The following is a 21,916-nucleotide window of genomic DNA, read 5'->3' as shown; positions in this document are numbered from 1 at the left end:
GAAACCTTGGCAATAACTGGCTTTCCTAGTGCACAAACTATATGGGGGGGGGCGACACTAGCCTAACGTCATGTTTTGCATTTTATATTGGCTAAATAGGAGTGTGCCTGCGGGAAAAGTCAAAATAGGCACAATTTTACGATTTGAAAGGCCACCTGCTGTTTTCCCTGAGCTACCCAGTTCGCTTGGAATTACTCCCATCAGTTTAAACAACAGCCTGCTATACGCCCTCTCCTTTTTGTTCTTCATAATCAATCAAGGCAACTTAACTTCATGATTCCTCCACTACTCCTATATTTCCTGTTCCACCTCTAAGACAAACTGTCGGGGTTGGTGGCCAAAAGGATCTTGCCTGGACAGAAAATTCTGCTCTTTCCAGTGCCTACCAGAACCCGCTCCCTTCTGTACCTAAAATTAACGGTTACTGCCGCAGCGGCTGCAACCCATTTTTCCCCTGTAGTAGGAAGGAAAGTGGGTGGGTATAGATTAGGAACAACGCCAGCAATCTAGACACAAGCTGGATATACACGTCCCAAAACTAACGAGGGACTTAAATACACCATCCATTTAGGTCCCACGGGTAGGTAGATCACTACTCTGGGCCCCCAGAAATCCTTTTCGTCCTTGCTATGGTCAATTCACATTCCAGAGGAAAGCTGCAGAACGCCACAACCCGAGTTTCACCTGGTATCTGTACAGCGCTCGGACGTGGGGCTGGCGCAAGCGCGCACCGAAGACCTCCCTCTGCTTTCCCCACCCCAAGCAGGGGTGGGGCCTCGGAGCTCTCTCCGCGCCTGAACGGGCGCTAGAGTCGTGAGTTCGGCGCGCAAGAGCGGATGAGGCCGGCCGGTGCCCCGGAAGCAGTCGTTGCAACTTCCGGGGGGATTTGTACGCCTGGTGCGGGAGCTACGGGGCTCAGAGACAGTGCTTGAAGTAGTGGGTTCGCCGACATGTCCCGTGGTTCCAGCGCTGGTTTTGACCGCCACATTACCATTTTTTCACCCGAGGGCCGGCTCTACCAAGTAGGTGAGTGAACCGAGTCTACCTTTGGTCCACTCGAATTGCTCTGTCATGGTATGGCCTGGAGCAGCCAGACGCGGCCGGAGTGTAGTCCGCGGCTGAGGCATGGCCGGAGCTGGGACGGGAGAAAGGCGGAGGCAGGGTACAATCCCATGGTGTTCCCACCCCTGCGTGGAGGCAGGGATCGGGAGCCCGATGGCTGAAGGCCTCGGGCTCTTTGGGGTGAGCGGCCGCACCGCCTGGACACAATAAAGAGTTAAGGAAGGTAGGACTGCAATTCCTGACTCTCGCTTCCTGACGCCTCTTCACGTGTTATATTTTGGCCTGGGTGGGCCCAACGTCTCTACTTCTCTAAAGGATAATTGGCTCCTTAACCTTGCCATTGAAACGCTTCTCTCCGTTTTCCTTTGTTTGCAACATGCATTTCCTTATCGTAGTCAATTCCACACGGGCATTTAGAACCTTTATGTGCCAGACGCTGTGCTGGTCCTAGGGGATGCAGAGATGTCACACTCTCTCCTGTACTACGGTCATAGCTGAAAGGGAGTGACAGATACGTAAACAAACGAATAAAAAGAAAAATAAGGTCAGATTAAAAGTACCTACAGGGTGCAGGACATCTTTGGAAAACTGGCAGATTGAGTGAGTGGTTGTCAGTTCTAGAGAAACTAGCATCCCCTTTTCCCACATCTGGATGTTTCTAAATAGTTTAAAAGCTGGTTCTGAATTGTAGGTGAGGTACTGTGAACTAGCTGTTTCCTGAAGAACAGCTTTAGTGGAAATAAACCCTAAAGTAGTTATCATTATTCAACATAACAATATATTTTGTTGGAAGTGCTGTCAGCGTTTAGATTATAATTATAACCCGGATCCTTAACCTCTTGCCATAGAGAATTTAGCATCTGGAGAATCTGATTTATATCTGGCCCCGTAGTCCTTTGATTTTTTGACTGAGTTTAGCACCTCAGTGCTTTGGGGAGGACAGTAATATCTGTGCTTGGAAATCATAAGGAGAGAGTTGGCATATAAATGAGGTTCTCTTCACCTGTAACTTTTAGAATTAGATTTAAAGATAACTTGGAATGAAACTTATCCTGTATATGGCTACATACTATATATAATGTAGCAAGAAACAAGGGTAATTCGGTAACCCTTTTAACTCATCCCCAATTGAAAAATAGGATCAAACAAGAGAAATGATAACTGTATCCTCAAGAAAATTTCATTTTTAGTTTCTTTCCCGAGTCTTAAAGAATTTTTCTCTTTTGGGTCACTGCTTTGAATGTTCTATTTTGTGGTTTTTAATATGTGAAACAGGAAAAGTCAGATCTACAGTTTGCTTTTCTATACCATATTGTGAAATCCAGCCATAAAACATAGTTTTTAATGCATCCCAGATTTGGTGAGTAGAAAGGCTGGATAGAGTGTCAGTTAAATAATTTTTTTAAATTTGGAATAAAACATGTGGTCCAAAACAAACTTAATATATAGACAGGATGACTTTTCAGGTCTGCCTTGTTGAGTAACACATTGTCTCTGCTATCAGGGCACTAATTAGACATTGCTAGGAAAAGGAAAGTGAAAGAATAGTTAGTATGAGCAAGCAGTATATTGGTGAAGCGTTGAGGCCCTGGAGCCATACCTGGATTAAGATCCCTGCGTGCTCCATACTAGCCAATTTGGGCAAGTGATATATAACGTTAGCCTTAGTTTCTGTTCGCAAAGTTGGGTTAATAATTCCTTCTTGTGTGGTTGTTTTGAGGACTAAATGAGATATATGTAGAGTACTTAGCACAGTATAAGTGATCAGTAAAGGTTATTAGATGCCTGTTTGATTATTTGGCTCTTGTTTTGTTTTGGTCTGTTAGATTAGTAGCTTTGTAGACATGGAATATTTCCTTTTTTATGGTCCATCCATGCTTCGTTCTCTCGTGAAATAATTGTACATTATGATAATACTGTAAATGCTGTTTGAGTTTATAAACTTTAGAATCTACCAGAGACAAAGCATATAAGAACTACGAGTGCAAATGTTAACCTTGATAATGGGAAAATAATATAGCAAAAATGGGGAAATAACAGGGAAGGAAAGATTAATGGAAAGGTGAGTGTATGCTCCTCATCTTCCATAGTTGGTACTCAAAAGATAAATGTAATCTAAAATTGATAAATCAAAAAATAAAGGTATAAACTTAAAGTTACAATGCTAACCATAATTATAAACAAACTGTTGACAGTGTTTGCTCCCAGGGAGTAAGAGAAAGATTTTTTATTGTCATTTGTGCATTTGTACTCTTCAGTAACTATGGAAAAATTTCTTTTAATGAATGTATTCAAGGGTGTGTGGGTGTGGGTGTGTGTAGAAAAACTGTAGAGCTATACACAGAGCCCCTAGCTTTGAAATCTAACTTCAGAAATTACCCAAGGTATCAGTGGGGAAACTAAGGTCCAGGTGGGACAAAGTAAACCTGATTACTCTCAGGCTTTTCTCTTCTGCTTGCTGATTCTTTGCTGGATAGATCTGGCACGGGAGGGGAGAGGAATGGCACTTGAATTTGCCTGCCAGGTGGATATGAGCATTAACTCTTTGCATCTAAGGGAGCATATTGATAAGGAATAGGAAAGAAATGGACTAGTAGAAATAGACTGGAGAGGACAGTTTTCTAATCTAGAAATACCAGTCTGGCATTGGTATCGAAGCTAGGATTCCTGGGTTCAAGTCCTGCTCCATACCAACTATGAGAACTTTTCTTCATGAAAATAATAGGGCTTACAGGGCTCTAAGGATTTAATGACTTAATGGATGTAATGTACATAGAACAGTATCTGTCACATAGTAAGTGCTCAGTGGCTGATAATGGACCGAGTACTTATTGTTTGCATCGTTTGCTATAAAAAAAAAATACTCATTTTGGGGCGCCTGGGTGGCTCAGTTGGTTAAGCAACTGCCTTCGGCTCAGGTCATGATCCTGGAGTCCCAGGATCAAGTCCCACATCGGGCTCCCTGCTCAGCAGGGAGTCTGCTTCTCCCTCTGACCTTCTTCCCTCTCGTGCTCTCTGCCTCTCATTCTCTCTCTCTCTCTCAAATAAATAAATAAAAATCTTAAAAAAAAAAATATTCATTTTAAAGTAGTATTTCTGAACCCAGACTTCTCATGCCCTCTTTGAGTTAGATTTGAAATGAAATATGTGTCTATACATAAATACATATGTATTATAACTACACAAAAAAATAATGAGATCAAGCACTGCTATGTTTTCAAACCTCATATTCATCCCCCCATTCCCATGCCAGTGCCAAAATTTCTAATGACCCCACCTGCTTAAAGATCAGGGTGTTTTTGTTTTGTTTTTTAAGATTTTATTTATTTGAGAGTGAGAGAGAGCACCTGAGCAGGGGGTGGGGCAGAGATGGAGAATCTCAAGCAGACTCTGCGCTGAGCACAGGGCCTGTTGTGGGGCTCGATCTCACAACCCTGAGATCATGACCTGAACCAAAACCCAGAGTCGGACACTTAACCAACTGAGCCACCCAGGCGCCCCAAGATCATGGTATTAAAGAGGGTAATATTAGGTGGCACTATGAAACTAGATGCACTTTCCATTTAGGTTACAAGGTTGGGGAAGACCAAAGAATGAACAGCTTCCAAAAATCTTAACAAAAAGTTTCTAGCACGCAGCTTTGAAATTAAATAGAGACATATTCTGTAGAATACCTGCCTTGCCGCAGTAGAACAACCGGTTCTTTTTAATAACTAAACTTCACAGAATGTATAGATCTCTCAATTCATTTTTATTTTTCCAGCCTAAGTTTATGTGGGGGGAAAAAACATTATCTTTCAAAGCTTAGTACAGCATTTCAAACAAAATTATGGGCGGGAAAAATCTTGAGTTATAGTCTTATAATTGGCAGAACCTCAGAATTACCTATAGAGGCCTTGCAAAGCCAGTGTCCGTAAGGGGATGTGCATCTCTGTTGTTGCTAACGTCACACTGAGGAGGTCATACTATGAGCCATTGTCTGGCATTGTGCTTGTCCTCAACACTTTTGCCTCGGTATCTTTTATATTGAGCCCCCATTTTTTCCTAGTATTATACAAATGACTCCCAAGAAAGTTGGGAAAGTGTTGGGGAAAAGTATAAGGAAAGAAACAAAGTGAATAAGAGATTACTGGGAAAGAGAAGTCTCTGTACAAAACAGTGATTTATTTACCATTTTGTTTGTGGTCAAGGAGGCAATGTACATTCAAACCTAATGATTTATTGTTAGGTTGAACCATATGAAACTGCTGATGTTTGACTTTTTTTTACCTATAAAAATGGCTGTCTCATGGTTCAACCTAATATATATATATATAATATACCTAAAATAGGGATTTTACTGTGTATTTAAGTTACAATTTAAGAAATATGGAGGCTTGGAATTGAGTGTAATTCATTATAACTTATTCCATTTAAAATGGGAAATGGGCTATCAGTTATCATTGTCTTGCATAATTTTGGACATTCAAGAACAGATTATGGAGATTAATGTAATAGTGTTTGTTTGTAAGTTTCTGAAATTTTATCCAAAAACCCCAAAACCCCAGTCTTTAGTGATGGAAGTAGTGTTTAATTAATATTTCCGACATTTTAATTCTGGCTTTAAAAAAACAAATACAGCTTTTAAATGCTCCCCTTATGCTGTTCTGTTTTTTTCTTAATTGGCCTTCATCCTCACTTATGCTGTAAACTATCATATTTTTACCCTACCAGTATTTCTTTAGAGGATACTGTCGTTATTATGCTTTCTCGAGATTCTTTACTCCAGCAGCTTCCATTTTTCTGGAAATTATTACAAAATATTTTATGGTGGTAATGTTATGGGGATTTATACAAAATTTTATTGAAAAATACAGTGCAGCATGGTGAGTACTAAAATAACAGTACAGGAAGGTTACTATTGAAAGTGACACCTGGGGCGCCTGGCTGGATCAGTCAGGGGAGCGTGTGGCTCTTGATCTTGGGGATATGGGTTTGAGCCCCATGTTGGGTATAGAGATTACTCAAAAAAAAAAAAAAAAAGGGGAAGAAGGAAAGAAAGAAAAAAGAAGTGACACAGCCAGGAAAGATTCGACAGAGAAGGTGAATTGATTAAAGAAATTGGGGGAATCAGTGCCTAGGTCAGTCAGGATAGGCAGAGCATAAACAGCCAACTGGAAGAGCAGATGGTAGCAAGTTGTGAAGAGATCTGGGTGCCGTGGTAGGGTTTGGACTTTGCTGCTTGAGTTTTGGACGTAGCTGGAAGAAAAATGACAAGACTATTAAGTAAGGTAGCGGGAGAGTTGAGTAGAATTAGAGTAGAAAGGGACTGATGACAGGAAGGCCAATTAGGAGAGACTTGTTCCATAATCCATGTAAGCCCTAATGAGTGAACTAAGGTACTGAGAAAGGGTGGAGAAGAGGAGACTCTTGAGTTTTATTTTTAAAATTTTGATTATGGAAAATTCCAAACAAAAGTACATAGAATAGTATGATGACCCTTATATACCCATCACCCAGCTTCATCAGTTGTGAACATTTTGTCAGTCTTGTTTTCTCTTTATTCCCTTTCCCATACGCTTGCCCCCTCTCTGTTAGAGTATTTTAAAGCAAATCCTAGATACGAATGAATATTTCTCTGTTGAGAGAGAAGAGGAAGTCAAGGATGGTACCCGGGTTTGTAGCTCGAGCGGTTAGTAAAACTGTTGAGATAAAGACTGTAAAGAAGCAGGTATACAGAGAAGAATAATTTTCAGAAATGCCTGTGGGAGAAAGTCATTTGCAAGTGTGGGTTCAGAGCTAAAGATGACACAGTTAGTAGTGATTATATAGGATAAAATCAACCCAGGATAGGGAGAAATGATAGTATCCTGGGGAATACCAGTATTTAAGGACCTGGCTGAGGAGGTAAATGCAGTGAAAGAGACTGAGAAGGGAAGTTCAGAGAAGTAGGAGATGAAAAGGTATTCTTACCTAAGAATTTTAAATTAAAAATCAGTTCCTCGGTTGCATTAGCCACATTTCACGCGCTCATTAGCTACATGTGGTTGATGACTATTGTATTTGACAACACTAATCTACATAGGGAGGTAGAGGACTCCTTTAATGAATCCTGGCAAATTCACAGTTGTATTCTCTAGTGAGAAGCATTTTTTATATGTAAAATATTTTTTATTTTGTGGGACAAAATTTTATTTATGTAGTGATGGGGGTAGCTCTATCTTTTATGACTTTTATCTAATGCATTATTTTTTAATCTTTTTACATTATTTAAGCAGATCAGATAAGTAGTGTAAATGAATGAAAGAGGCTGGGTGATATATGACAAGGAGTGGTGGAAACTGTGAAAAACGCAAAACATGTGTCAGCCCTAGGTGATGAGGGTTGGGGTGCCTGAGTGGCACAGTAGGTTGAGTGTCTGACTTGGTTTTGGCTCAGGTCTTCAGAGATCTCAGGGTCATGAGATGAGCACTAATCAGGGAGTCTGCTTCTCCCCCCCCCCCCGCCTCTGCCCCTTCCTCCCAGCTTGTGCGTACCTACACGCATGTGTGCTTTTTCTCTCTCAAATAAATAAATCTTAAAAAAAAAATGAGGGTCAAGTGTTACACCAGTTTTTTTTTCCTGAGAAAAACTTAAGTTCTGATTTTATTTTATCTGACTTGTAAAACCTTCCTAGAAAACCCTGCATTTTAAACCAACTTTGAGTAAGCTGGATTGGGCCCATGGCCAACCTTCAATTTAGTATATATTGGTTGCAAATGTAATTTTAAATTTCCTTGGTTCCTACTTTATTTCACTCTCCAATCTGAATGTGGAGGGGCAAAATACACACTACTAAATGCTAAAACTAGCGGTGAAATAAGAAGTGCTATAGAAATTCAGAGAAGTGGTTGAAGGATCCCATCTGGGATAATCAGAAAGTATCCGTGGGAGCTGGAAGAGGCTTGGGGAGGAAGGACAAGCGCTGGCTAAGCGGAGATAAGAGTGAAAGGGCACTTGAGGCAGGACATGAAGAAGCAAAGATACAGGAAAGATCGGGTTTGTAAACGAAAAATATAACATAAGAGGAGAGTTGGTAAATGTTGCAAACTGATATCCCTCTACAGCCATAGATGGATTATTTCTTAGGCCAAAATCATGTTCTGAGCAATTGGGTAATAATAGACAGCAGGCGTTTGGAAATGTGGTGCTGAAATTAGGCAAGGTCAAGGATAGTGACCCAGATAAAAGAATCATCTGTATATAAATGGCTGTTCTTAATATTGCCTTATTTCTGTAATGTCTATAATGATAGCCCCTTTCTTATTCCCAGTACGAGCAATTTGTATTCTCTCTCTCTCTCTCTTTTTTTTTTTTTTTGGATTCTCTTATTTTCTTGATTAGTCTGGCTGGGGGGTTTATTAGTTTCCTGTGGCTGTTGTAACAAATTACCAGATTTGGTGGCTTAAAAAAGAAGTTTATTTTCTCACAGTTCTGGGGACCAGGAGTCTAAAATCAGTTTCCCTGGACCAAAATCAAGATGTCAGGCAGGACCTTAGGAGAATACATTCCTTGCCTCTTCCACTTCTGGAGGCTACCAGCATTCCTTGGGTTGGGACTGCATTGCTCTACTCATCAAGACCAGCATCTTCAAATCTCTGCTCCCTCTTCACAGCACCTTCTCTGTGTAAAATCTCCCTCTCCATCTCTTGTATAAGGATACATATGATTGCATTTGGGGCCCACTGGGATAATCTTCCCATTTCAAGTTTGTTGTTTTTGTTCAAAGAATCAAATTTTTACTTTCCTGACTTCCTTTTTTTGTTTATTTTACTGATTTCTGATCTTTGTTGTTGACTTTTTTCAAATCTGGGTTTATTTTACCTTTCACTAAACTTCTTTTTTTTTTTTAAAGATTTTATTTATTTTATTTGAGAGAGAGCACATGAGAGGGGGGAGGGTCAGAGGGAGAAGCAGACTCCCTGCTGAGCAGGGAGCCCGATGCGGGACTCGATCCCGGAACTCCATGATCATGACCTGAGCCAAAGGCAGTCGCTTAACCAACTGAGCCACCCAGGCGCCCTCACTAAACTTCTTAAAGTAGAAACTTCGATCCTTGATTTTATACCTTTTCTAATATAAACAAGGCTAGCATATTAGTTTTCTATGGTGCATAGAAATTACTACAAACAGCAGCTAAAAATAACACACTTATTAATTCCAACAATTTCTGTGGGTCAGGAGTAGTCTGCCTAGAATATCACAAGACTGTAATCATACTGTTGTCCAGGTTGTGTTCCTATGTGGAGGCTCAAGTGGAGAAGACACTGCTTTCAAGCTCACTGAGGATTTTGGCAGAATTCATTTCCTTTCAGTATAGAACTGAGGGCCCCAGCTGCTTGCTGCCTGTTCACTGGAAGATACCCATGGTTCTTTGCCATACAGCCACTTAGCAAGCCAGTAAGAGGAATCTCTAGAGTTAGTCTGCCAGCAAGACAGTCTTTTTTATATATATGTAGTTTTATTGATAAATGAGGCACATACAGGTACAGTTAAGGACTGAAATTAGACTCATTTCACAGGTAAATCAATTTGTAAGTTCACTTAATATCTATAACTGCCACAATTGTTACCTCTGATAATATTTTAGATCCAGCGCTATCTGCCTACATTTCACTTATATTTATGAAGGAATTAGTTTGGGTTTGCTCAAAAGCATTAAACTGTATTAGTTAAACATTTTTATTTTTAAATTTTTGTATATTTCTCATATTTGGGGCAGACATTTACCTTTGTAAGACAAAACAGTGTGTTAGAAAAAGATGATGGTAGGAGGAATTTTATCATGCTATGGAAGATAACCTACTGCTTTTGTTTTTAAAGCAGTCTTCTGTAATGTAATCAGGTTAATGACATCCCATCACCTTTGCCATATTCACTTTGTCAGAAGCGAGTTACGTGTTCTGTCCACACTCAAGATGAGGGGATTACACAAAGGTGTGAACACCAGGAGGCAGGGATTGTAGAGAGCAGGCCACTTCAGGGTCTGTCTACCATAGCCATAAAATTCCTTCTTTCAGCTGCATCCCACAAATTTTGATATATTATTACCAGTCAGTTCAAAATACTTTTAAATTTCTCTTACGATTATTTCTTTGATTCATGGATTACTTAGAAAGGTGTTTTAAAATTTTCAAATATTTAGGGATTTCAGTACTTTAAAATTTATTGAGACTTGTTTTATGGCCTCTAATATATGCTCTGTCTTAGTAAAGGTACCATGTGCATTTGTATTATACCATGTGCATGTATATTCTTCAGTTGTCATCAGTAGTAGTCTACAGATAGCAATGAGGTCGAGGCGCTTGATTGTGTGGTCCATATAGTGTTTGTCTATTTTGTGTGTGTCTGTCTATGTCTATTTCACTTGTGTGGTGGTGTTAAAATGTTTAACTGGGTGGGTTTGGCCATTTCTCTTTTTAATTTTGTCCATTTTCCTTTTATGTATTTTGAAGTACTCTTATAATGTGCATATGCATTTGTGATTGTTATATCTTCCTTATGGATTTTTCTACTTTTGAAATGTCCTTGTTTATCTGGTATATTGCCTTGAAGTCTGTACTTTGTCTGATATTAATATAGTCCCTTCAACTTCCTGATGCTTACTGTTGATATGGTACTCTTTTTCCCATCCATTTATTAAACTGTGTTTGTGATAGATACCATGTTTGAGTCTTGCCTTTGTATCCATTCTGACAGTTTCTGCTTTTATTTTTATTTATTTTTTTAAAAGATTCTTTTATTTATTAGAGAGAGAGAGAGCGACAGCAGGAACACAAGCAGGGGGAGTGGGAGAGGGAGAAACAGACTTCCCGCTGAGCAGGGAGCCCGATGCGGGGCTTGATCCCAGGACCCTGGGATCATGACCTGAGCCAAAGGCAGACGCTTAACGACTGAGCCACCCAGGCGCCCCCAGTTTCTGCTTTTAATTGGAGTCTTTTGTCCATTAATATTTAATGAAGTTGTTGACTTGGATTCTGCTCTATTCCTCCAAAGAATGTTGATTTGTTTTAGCAGGCAGTTAATTTGGGTGGCAACTCAAATCTCATTTTCTTTTATCCTTAGCTAAGCTGCCTGGAGTCTGTCTTGTGCATGTGTGGTTATGGAATCACCCAGAGATTTGGGTAACATATGTAGGTTGGGACTCTCCCTCTCTGGCTCTCTCCTTTCTTTCCCTTATTTTCCTGCAGCTGTAGTTACCCCCAAACTGTTCTCTAGTTCTTCATGCCAAAGAGACTGAATTTACTATGGCTGTTTAGCCCTGACCAGGGCCTGCACTCAGTCTATAAGCCATGAAAATGGGAAACTCACTTCATCCCATTTCCTTCTTCCAAGCATTGTCTTCGCCTCCAGAATCTGCCCACCTTTGGCCACTTTCCGGTGCCTTCAGGTAGTTGTTTTGTTTAGAGTTTACAGTTTTTAGCTGTGGAGTTTTGATCTAGTAGAAGCTTTTTGGCCATATGAGAAACAGAACTGAGAAGCATTTTGAAACATTGTATTTTAGAAGTTATTTGTGGTGTAATGGGATGGTAAAAATAAGCAATTGTAATCTAATTAAACCTAAGCTAAATTTGAGGATTTTCCTTACGGTAGAGGGTAGAGTTGTTTTACTCTACTTTTCTGTCTTCAAAATATAGCCATTTAGAAATATTTGATAAGGGGTTTTTATTGTACCTCCTATTAAAGGAAATTCTTTGGCATAGGTAGTATCTTTTTTCAGCTGGTCATTACCAGTTGGCTTTTGAAGAGATGATGAGGCCACGCTTCAGGCCAATGCCCACAGTAATACTTGACAGAATTTTTAAAACGTTATGTCAAAATGTAGATAATGATTGGAGTTACAAGTAATTTTTTTCTTTTACAGTATCTTCTATATTCCCCATATTTTCTACAGTGAGCATGTATTTCTGCTGTTTTTATAATTACAAAATATATGTTTAAATTAGATTTAAATGTTATAGAAATACTTAGCATAGAAAGGAGTAGTCTCATCTGTAATTCTGCTTTCCAGAGGCAGTCACTATCAGCTATACTGCATGATGCCAAAGTAGTTTGTTTGCATTCTACCGCTTTGATTCATCTCTTTTAATCTAGGAAATGGTCTGACAGCAGCTGGTAGTGCACAAGCTGAAGTTTGTCATAGACAAACTCAAGGATCCTTGTTTTAGGTATCATGAAGATTGGAAAAACCATAATCCAGAAAATTTCAACTTGGTAGGGAGAAAAAAAAACAATGCAGAATAATCTAACAGCAATTAAAATTGCATATAGTCAAACTAGTTACTGGTCAAAATTAACAGAACTAGTAAATCTGAAGAAAATTTAGAGCGACTGAATTTGACCGAGGAAAACCAGATTTGGTAGAAATAATGGCTACAAAACAAACTTTTAAAATGATAAGATGTAATTGATGAAGATTTGATATGATAAATTAAGTCTTTATTGGAAATTTGGTACTTGATCCTGATGAAAATGATTATAGTAAACTAAAATGGAAAGAAATGGAGTTGGTTTAACTATGATTTATTATTATCATTATTATTATTTTGACTTTGCATGTCTTGGACAACATTCCATGTTCGTTCATAGAGCTCTAGCTCATTCTTTTTAATGACTGCTTTTATGCCATTGCATGAATCTAATAATTTATTCCACCTTCTCAAAACACTATTTTCCAGAATATGCTTTTAAGGCTATTAACCAGGGTGGCCTTACATCGGTAGCTGTCAGAGGGAAAGACTGTGCAGTAATTGTCACACAGAAGAAAGTACCTGTAAGTAATACTGCCCAGATAGCCAATTGTTACAGAATATAATGCAAGGATTGTTTACAAGTTCGTACAAAGGTATATGACTACCTCTATACATTCACATTATTCTTGCTTTGCTTCTACTTTCCTGTTTCATTCAGCAAGTATTTACTGAGTAGCTATGGATGGTTTAGCTGAGTAGACAGAGTTAATATATTTAGATTTGTGTTATGATTATAAGCACAGTGGGAATTCTAGGTCTTTTGTCTTCAGGGACCTTGAAACAGGCTTTGGTGAGCTATAGTTTTGCCCACAGGAAACCTGTCATCTAAAAAAGGAAGACAGAGTCTCCTCCCTGCCTTTTTAAAAAACTGGTTTTATCTATAAAATGAACAGAAAACATTTATTGCATAGTTTATCGCTATAATTTTACAGTATTTTTTATCCCTGCACAGAGACCTCTGGTTTTTAAAAAGTTATCTTGATTTATTTTGTTCATTAGGACAAATTATTGGATTCCAGCACAGTGACTCACTTATTCAAGATAACTGAAAACATTGGCTGTGTGATGACAGGAATGACAGGTAATTGGCTCGGTGTCTACTTAGATTTGTTATTTTCTTCAAATTATTTTTGAGTTTTGTATTAATTTTTAAAAGTCTCCCTTTAGTGCCTCATTGGCAGATAATAGGAGTAGATTTGCAGTCTTCCAAGACTAATATCAGTATATTCAGAGTACTACGAGGTTTTTGAAATTGAAAGTATAATAGAATTAGATCTCTGTTGCTACTGCGGTCAGGGAAACTGGGCTGAAGCCCCTCTCATGGACATTGATTTCATATATATTTAATAGCTTAAGGAGATGCAAGTATATTTCAAACCTGGTAATAATGACACTGTTAGAAGTAAATGAGAATTATAAAAATTACTTTGGGTTTCTATTTTCTAAAATCAAGGGAAAATTCAAGCCTACAGAAAAGATCAAGAGAAACATTTTTCTCTCTCCTTAAAACTTGTTCTTTTGGGAATATTAGGTACCTGCAGGAACTATTTTGACAGCTGATGAAGGGCTCAAGATGAAAGTCCAGTGCTGTGTGTGGAACTCCATCTTTTAAAAATGTTTTCCTTTTTTGTCATGTACTTGTTGCTGAGTCATTGACTATTCATTAGTGATAGAAAAAGCCATAGTGAACCACTTCTGCTTTTGTTAAGTCATAGTGGAGATTTTATATATGTATATAAATATATATATATATATATGGAAAATTGAAAATTGTCTGATTTTGAGGTTCACTCTTTCCTCTAAAGTAATAAACTTGTGTTTATTACTCTAAGCTGACAGCAGATCCCAGGTACAGAGGGCACGCTATGAGGCAGCTAATTGGAAATACAAGTATGGCTATGAGATTCCTGTGGACATGCTGTGCAAAAGAATTGCTGATATTTCTCAGGTCTACACACAGAATGCTGAAATGAGGCCTCTTGGTTGTTGTAAGTATGCTAAGAAGGCTCCCAAAGAATTGATGAATTACATGGTGTTTTTAGAGAATATGAATAAAGTTATTACAGTAACACTTGGGTTCTGAACATGTGGTTTTTGGAAATTATATAAGATGAGGAACTCTTTATAATAAATCAGCAATGAAGGGTAGGTTTCACAATAGTTATTTTAGGCATTATCTTTTAAGCTTTAGATGCTATTAGACTTTCTACCAAAATATTTCTTTTAAGGGTGTCTGATTTGAAAGATCCGAGTCACTGTCATATTGGGCTGTTGTTCTGGGGGTTTTACTGCAATTCCAGATTACGCTTTCAATGGAAATGCCTATATTAGGCATCTTAACAATGTAGATCTTTTTTTTTTTTTTTTTGACCACCCTAAAGAATCAGGCTCACACACATATTCCTGTGATTCATATTTTTAGACTACATTACATTTTAAAAAAATAAGTAAAATTCTCTTGGGAGAGAGATGAGATTTACTGATTTTAGATTTAATGTAGTACAGTACTACTAAAAAAATCACATTTGTTTCTATGTTGTGTCATTTATGAGAATTATCAATGTAATGATTTTTCTTCAATATCTGACCCTGTTTTTGAACTCTCATATAAGAATGCTCCCTCAGTTTCTTCAGTGATACTCTTCCTCACTCTCATCCTCTTCTGCTTTTCCTTTAAATGTTTTTGCTCTCCAGGTTTTCTCTGTGGTCATTCTCTCCCTCTTGGTTCTGTCTGGGTGAGGTCACCCAGAGATCACCCTCGAGTTCATGCTTTCATTTACTACCTGTATACAGCCAATCACTGCCACATTAGCATTAGCCCAGTCCCTTCCTCCATGTCCCGCAGGTACTTCAGACTTGAAATTATTGCTGTTTTCCTACTTTCATCCTCAATTTCTCTTTGCTATGCTCACTCCACCTTCCCTGGTCATCTGGTTAGTCATTGAGCCTTACCAGAATATCTGTTCCTTCTTCATCATCTCTTACCTTTGCCACCTAATTTATTTGTCTCTTCTCTCCCTTCCCACTCTTTCCTCATCTCTCTTCCATGTTGCTACATAATTATCATTTTTAAATCAAATTTTGATTGTTGCTCCCTAGAAAAACTGATTCCTCATTGGATATAGTGTAAATTCCAAACTCCTTAATATGATGTGCAAGACCCCTGATAGTTTATCCCAGGCAGCCTCTTGCACGTCCTGCTTTCCTTTCTCACCTGACATGCCAGTAGTATAATGGGTCTTTTGTCACCGCCATTACCTTACATGTCTTAATGCTTTTGTACGTGTTGTTCCTTGTGCCTTGATTGCCTTTCATGTCCTTATCACCTATGAAACCCTGTTCATCTTGCAAGACCCAAAGTAGAGAAGTGTTTGTTCCCCCAGAGCAGTAAGTGGGTACCTCTTTTGTGTTGCCGTGTACTTTGTGTATATCAAATATAACATGTAAAGAAAATTACAGGGTGACATAACCTTTGAATAAAACACAGATACCTGATCACTGTCATAGTGTTTATCAAATAAAGTTGAAAATTCCTCATTAGTAGAATCTATAAAACATCTATAAAAGTGAATAAAGTAATTGGTTAATACCGAATCTTAAAAGAGAGGACACTCCAAGCATAGCTTGGAGATATTGCAGGTTCAATACAGACCACTGCAATAAAACTAATATCACAATATAGTGAGTCAGATGAATTTTTTGGTTTCCCAGTGCATATAAAAATTATGTTTACGGTATAATCTATTAAGTACACAATAGCATTATATTTAAAAAGGTACCATACCTTAATTTTAAAATACTTTATTGCTAAAGATGCTAATATCTAAGCTTTCAGCAAGTCATAATCACTAATCATAGATCACCATAACACGTATAGTAATAATGAAAAAGTCTGAAATATTCCAGGAATTACCAAAATGTGACACAGGCACAAAGTGAGCAAATCCTATTGGAAAAATAGACTTGCTCAACACAGGGTGGTTACAGACCTTTGTTAAAAAAAAAAAAAGGGGGGGAGCGCCTGGGTGGCTCAGTTGGTTAAGCGACTGCCTTCGGCTCAGGTCATGATCCTGGAGTCCCAGGATCGAGTCCCACATCGGGCTTCCTGCTCAGCAGGGAGTCTGCTTCTCCCTCTGATCCTCCCCCCTCTCATGCTCTCTCTCTCTATCTCATTCTCTCTCTCAAATAAATAAATAAAATCTTTAAAAAAAAAAAGGTATCCGCGAAGCACAACACACTATAAAACGAGGCATGCCTTTATATAAAAGAGGTTCAGATCTAGAAATAGAAGAAAGCAGGAGTTAAGTCATTCCTTAAATACTTTATTACCTGCTTTGCTGAGTAGAAAGAAGTTTGGGGGTGGTATTTATTTTAATTATATTTCATTATAACAATATGGTTAGATTTTTAATAAAGTTGCTATATGTACATAATTTAGAATTTGGTTTCTCGTGACTACAGGGGAGTGTATACCAGTAGTATCAAAGTTGGGCAGTGTGACGATAAGGAAGTAGCCTCTGTATTTCACTTGGTGCCGGCATTCCCAAGGCATATTCCATACACTTTTAGTTCCCTGGAACCCGAAATTCTTAAGAACCTTAAGCTCTTAAGTTAAAAAAAAGAAAAAGTCTTCCATGGTCAGATAAATTAAAGAACTACTGAAGTTCTAAGGTAAGTCAACCTACGTAGAATATTTAACATACTATTATATATTATATTCTCTAAAAGAAAGTATATGAAAAATATGCTTCCCAAATTTATTTAGTAATATTTCAAGGGATCAAAGGAACATGCTTTGGGTAGTAGCAAGGATTAGAAAATCATAAATTACACTTGTGATAGTTCAAATTTTAAAAACATCTGTGATAAACCTTTGGTGAAATGGAAGTTTCTTGGTTACCTAATTTATCTATAGTAATAACCTGTATTTCATCAGTTTTTTAAAACAAAATACCTATCCTAAAATAGATGTCCAGAATAATGACCAACAACAGCTTTATGACAATACTAAGAGAGAAGAAATTGTATTGTACAAAAGTATAAGCTATTTAATGAGGGTCTTTCTTTTTAGGTATGATTTTAATTGGTATAGATGAAGAACAAGGCCCTCAGGTGTACAAGTGTGATCCTGCAGGTTACTACTGTGGGTTTAAAGCCACTGCAGCAGGAGTTAAACAGACGGAGTCAACCAGCTTCCTTGAAAAAAAAGTGAAGAAGAAATTTGATTGGACATTTGAACAGACAGTGGAAGTAAGTTAGCCAAAAGGAGCTGACTTTTTTTTTTAATGCTATATAGAATAGTGAAAATCATTGACAATTTATAAAGGCTATTCCTGGGTTTATCACATGCACCAGGTTTGTCAGCTTCATAGTAGAATTGGTGTCATTCAGCCGACATGGGAACAATGAGGACTGCTTTTATTGACTTAATTCCCTATCTCATTTCATAATGTATTTGAGACTGCTTTCAACAAAACACGTATAAAATGGGAAGATGTAAGTAAAAATAAGAATCAAAACTAGGGCCTAAGACCTGCATGGTTGTGACTCAAATTAGGCTTAACCTTCCTGGTAGCAAAAGTGAAAAAATTTAGTGAAGTTACTCTTACGGCCCTAAAGGAAAAACAGCCACATACCAAATTCTCAGGGAAACAAACATCTGGGTAAAAGAATATATGCTCCTAGGATAACTTGGCAGAGAAATTCTATCTGGGATGCAAAAGTAGAGCTCACTTAATGCAGGGATCTTAAGGGGATTATTCATTACGATTGGGACATTTTAAATAGACACAACAAGCTAAAATTCCTATACAAATATTTAGTAACCTTAGACTAAGGAAGCCTCTTATTTACTGCCAAGAGGTTAAAAACAAAAATTTTAGTGGATTTTGGGAAGGAGGAGCTGAGATGCAGCCATTCTAAAGACTAACAACACGATTCTGATAAATGACAAAAAAATGCTATCTGATACTTTTATGTTTGGTTGGCAGTATTATCTCATTTATACTAACAGGAGATATAAAGCTAGTTCTCATCTGGGAGGTACTATGCCCTGTTTAAATGTTTCTAAAAGGTCTTTTTTACTTGCAGTTCATAATTACATAAGTAATTAATTACATCAGATACAAAGCCACTTAAATACATTCTTAAATTTTTTACTGTAAGTTTTCCTTGAAGGAAGACTGTATCGTTTATGTTGATCCTCTCCCCCTTCTCACCCCAAGTGCTTAGCATAGTCCCCAGCATGTAGTAGTCATCAAGCAAACAGACTGTTGTGTGTAAATCATCCTGTTTCGGTTGATGGACCCCTTTCATTTATCTTGAATTCGTATAAGCAAGTTCTTCTCATTGGCAGGCAACATATTAGAATTAAGCAATATGCTAGTAACACGTGGCTATAGAAATGCATCACTGGAACATGAAGCAAAAATGAATAGCTGGTGGTTAACTCATGTTTTGAATAAGCTTGGAATGAGAAAATCTTGGAATCTCTCAAAAATACGATTTTAATCTTGGTACTTTTTTCAGACTGCAATTACATGCCTATCTACTGTTCTATCAATTGATTTCAAACCTTCAGAAATAGAAGTTGGAGTAGTTACAGTTGAAAACCCTAAATTCAGGTGAGTTATATTTTCAGCCAAGTGCTTAGAGAAGTTTGCCAAGAGGTAAATTACAGCCTAGAAAGGTAGAGGTGTATGGGTCCATTTATCCTACAACTTGGGGGGAAAGCATTTTTTGACCTAGATTTACAGTTTTTTCCTTCAATATTTGAGAGAGCTGTTTTAAAATTTATTGGAAGTCCCTTTAAGACAGACATAACTGCTTTTCTCATTTCAGAGTGGTTTTATATCTGTTATCAGAGGCAACATAAAATAACCTTCTCTATGTTAGGAGTAAGGCATAAGTGTTTTCCTTTTTTTAGCCTAAGGCCGATAGAAATTCATCTCCCAGAGTAGTAGTATTTAGTTTTTTGAGGTGGAGCTTTGATTATTTAGTGGTTAGTTAAGTGGAGCTTTGAAGAGCAGTGTGAAATACTGATCTACATTAGACCCTATCTGGAGATCTTTGGAAACCCCAAATTTTGAATACAGCTAATTGAATTGCAGATGCTGGATGCTTGTCTGTTCTTACTAAGTGACTAACTCCCGAAAATCAACCTTATAGCTTCCATGAGTCAAATCTGTACTGGGTGCTTAACATATACCATCTCACTTAATCCTCCCAGAACCCTGCAAGGTGGTTTACTTACCAGGAACCTGGATGTGCTTATGAAAAATATTTCAGTTAAATCCATAGATGCAAGGAAGTGCTGGAAGGCATGTTAGCTATTATTTGTATCTACTCTTAGGTCACAGTTACATGGACACTTGGTCATGGTTAGGGGTGGGGAAAAAGGTGGTAAACTAAGCTTAACTGGGGCTTGAAGAGTTTTTTGTTACTATGCTTCCCCCCTCCCCAATTTACTCTTTGTTGCCTGCAGGTAAGTGATTTAAACATGAACAATATAAGAAAAATTCATAGAATTAAAAAAATTGTGAATCCTCTTTTTTTTTTCCTGTAGAAAATAGTTGTATGTTTTGTTTTATTTTAGCAGTACTATTCTAGCAGGAGCAATTTATAAATCTGCTTAAAGGACCTGCAAGTTCTTTTTTCTTTTCTAAGACCCTCTGATAGCTTTTAACATTTTTATTTCCATCTATTAGTTAAATAGGTAAGAAACCAAAGAACCTGTATCTTCAGAAAGTTCTGAAGAACTTTATAAATTTGGTGGTAGTAAGTATGCTTAAATAATAACTACAATATATAATGTAAGCATCAACAACTACTATATAAATTACTTATATTGCCCCAGTCTGCACTAAAAAATGTTACTTTGACGAATTTCACTGTCTACAAGTCCAGCAGTAATAGGTCACATTAAAGGTTGCTGAGCGTTTGATTTCTTTGGAGGAAATATCATGTGTCATCATGAAGTGCCTTCTTGTCTCTCAGCTGACAGAAACTTGAGTTACACGAAGTGTAAAGGCATTTTGACATAGGAGCTAAAATAGAATACATTAATACATTATGTATAGTTAGCTTTATATTTAGTATAATTATTTTCTATCATAGCTGCAACTAAAAGGTCTTATTTTTAGAAGACCTAATTTTTGATCTGATGTCAAAGAAGTAAATGTTTTTGTATATAGATGAAGTTGATAAAATATTTGGGAATTCTTTCAAAATAATCTGAAGGGTGGTGGGTATACAGATTTTTAAGATAGTAGCTATAAATTATTGATAATTGTTGAAGTTGGGTGTTAGGTACACAGGAATTCATTACTATCTATTCTTTCATGTGTGTTTGCAATTTTACATAATAAAAAGTTTTCAAAAAAGTAAAATGGTTGTGGGTTTTTCCCCCTTGCCTTCTAGGATTCTTTCAGAAGCAGAGATTGATGCTCACCTTGTTGCTCTAGCAGAGAGAGACTAAACATTGTAGTTAGTTTACCAAATCCATGACGCCACTTGCCTGTGTGTTTGGTAGCAACAGACCAACATTATGGAGGCCCCTGGATTGAAAAAGGAACCTCTCCCACTCCTGCCCTGCCGCTGAAGTGGTTAGGACTCTGTATAAATAAAAACAGTGCTTTTGGAAAATAATCGCATCCTGTCTTAATTTCACCTCTAGTTTTAAGTAGTAAGCCTCTTGGTGCATGCAGACTGTTAAATGTTCACCATCCCCACATTATAGCTTTACTCATTTTGTTGAAGGAGATCCAAGATTCTTTGGCTTCAGGAACTTAACAGGCAGAAGTTTAAACTATAGTTATACAGCCTAACTAATAAATGGCAAACTAAAAACTCTGGTTTCAAAACTTGCTCACACTGTAAGCTGGCATGTAAGGCAAGGCCTTTATTTTCAATTCTTCATTCATTCGAATGGGGTATTTCTGAACCTAGACTCCAAGTGCTGTTGGAGGTTTTAACTACAGTGAAAAGATTGGCATTATTATTTTTCAGAGGTTTGGAGATACACATTTAATCTGTACTCCATAAGATCCAGTATTTTTAAGAGCAAAATTGCAGTGAGAAACAATAGGGCTTGAAAAGTAGAATATGTATTTTCTATGCTGCCTTAAAATTATTTAAAGCAGACTTTAAGGAATTGGCCTATAGTAGAGATGCCACTATAAACAATGTTAAAGGGCAAAGTATATTCAGAATAATTATTAATGAATAGAATTAAGGTTTTTAAAGATTTAGTTATTTATTTTAGAGAATGTGGTGGGGGGAGGTGCAGAGGGAGAGAATGTTAAAGCAGAGCCCCTCTGAGCACAGAGCCTGATGTGGGCGTGATCTCAAGACCCATGAGATCATGACCTGAGCCAAAACCAAGAGTTAGATGCTTAACTGACTGAGCCACCCAGGCACCCCCTGAATTAAGGCTTTTTTTAATCCCCATAGTGACTCCCTGGTGACTGAACCACTAATTGTTATAGATGATCCAAAAATCTTGGAATTTCTAAGGTTGATACATTTCATGTCCTCATTTGTCCTGGGTGAGACCCAGGACACCTCACACAGGTGAATATGGCTGC

At 37.8% G+C, this 21,916-nt stretch overlaps 1 protein-coding gene across 4 annotated transcripts in view; it reads left to right on the top strand.

Annotated features, from left to right (window-relative positions):
* The window catches only part of PSMA6 (proteasome 20S subunit alpha 6), a 32,474-nt gene extending 11,499 nt beyond the window's left edge, over positions 1-20,975 (top strand). Inside the window, exons 1-7 of one of the 4 annotated variants that reach the window (XM_027570907.2) lie at positions 757-1,026; positions 12,759-12,853; positions 13,332-13,413; positions 14,165-14,320; positions 17,404-17,582; positions 18,861-18,955; positions 20,751-20,975. In XM_027570907.2, coding sequence (XP_027426708.1) covers positions 951-1,026; positions 12,759-12,853; positions 13,332-13,413; positions 14,165-14,320; positions 17,404-17,582; positions 18,861-18,955; positions 20,751-20,808 — 741 coding nt within the window. In that variant the 5' untranslated portion in view covers positions 757-950 and the 3' untranslated portion in view covers positions 20,809-20,975. Of the gene's footprint in view, positions 1-756; positions 1,027-12,758; positions 12,854-13,331; positions 13,414-14,164; positions 14,321-17,403; positions 17,583-18,860; positions 18,956-20,750 lie in introns of those variants that run through there. The other 3 variants (XM_027570909.1, XM_027570910.1, XM_027570911.2) reach the window with 3 other exon arrangements.
* Positions 20,976-21,916: the final 941 nt, after the last annotated feature.

The sequence above is a fragment of the Zalophus californianus genome, chromosome 6 (assembly GCF_009762305.2).
Source record: "Zalophus californianus isolate mZalCal1 chromosome 6, mZalCal1.pri.v2, whole genome shotgun sequence".
In the NCBI taxonomy this organism is placed as follows: Eukaryota; Metazoa; Chordata; class Mammalia; order Carnivora; family Otariidae; genus Zalophus; species Zalophus californianus.
Note: the sequence above shows the minus strand (reverse complement) of the source record. Positions and strands in the feature narration are given on the sequence as shown.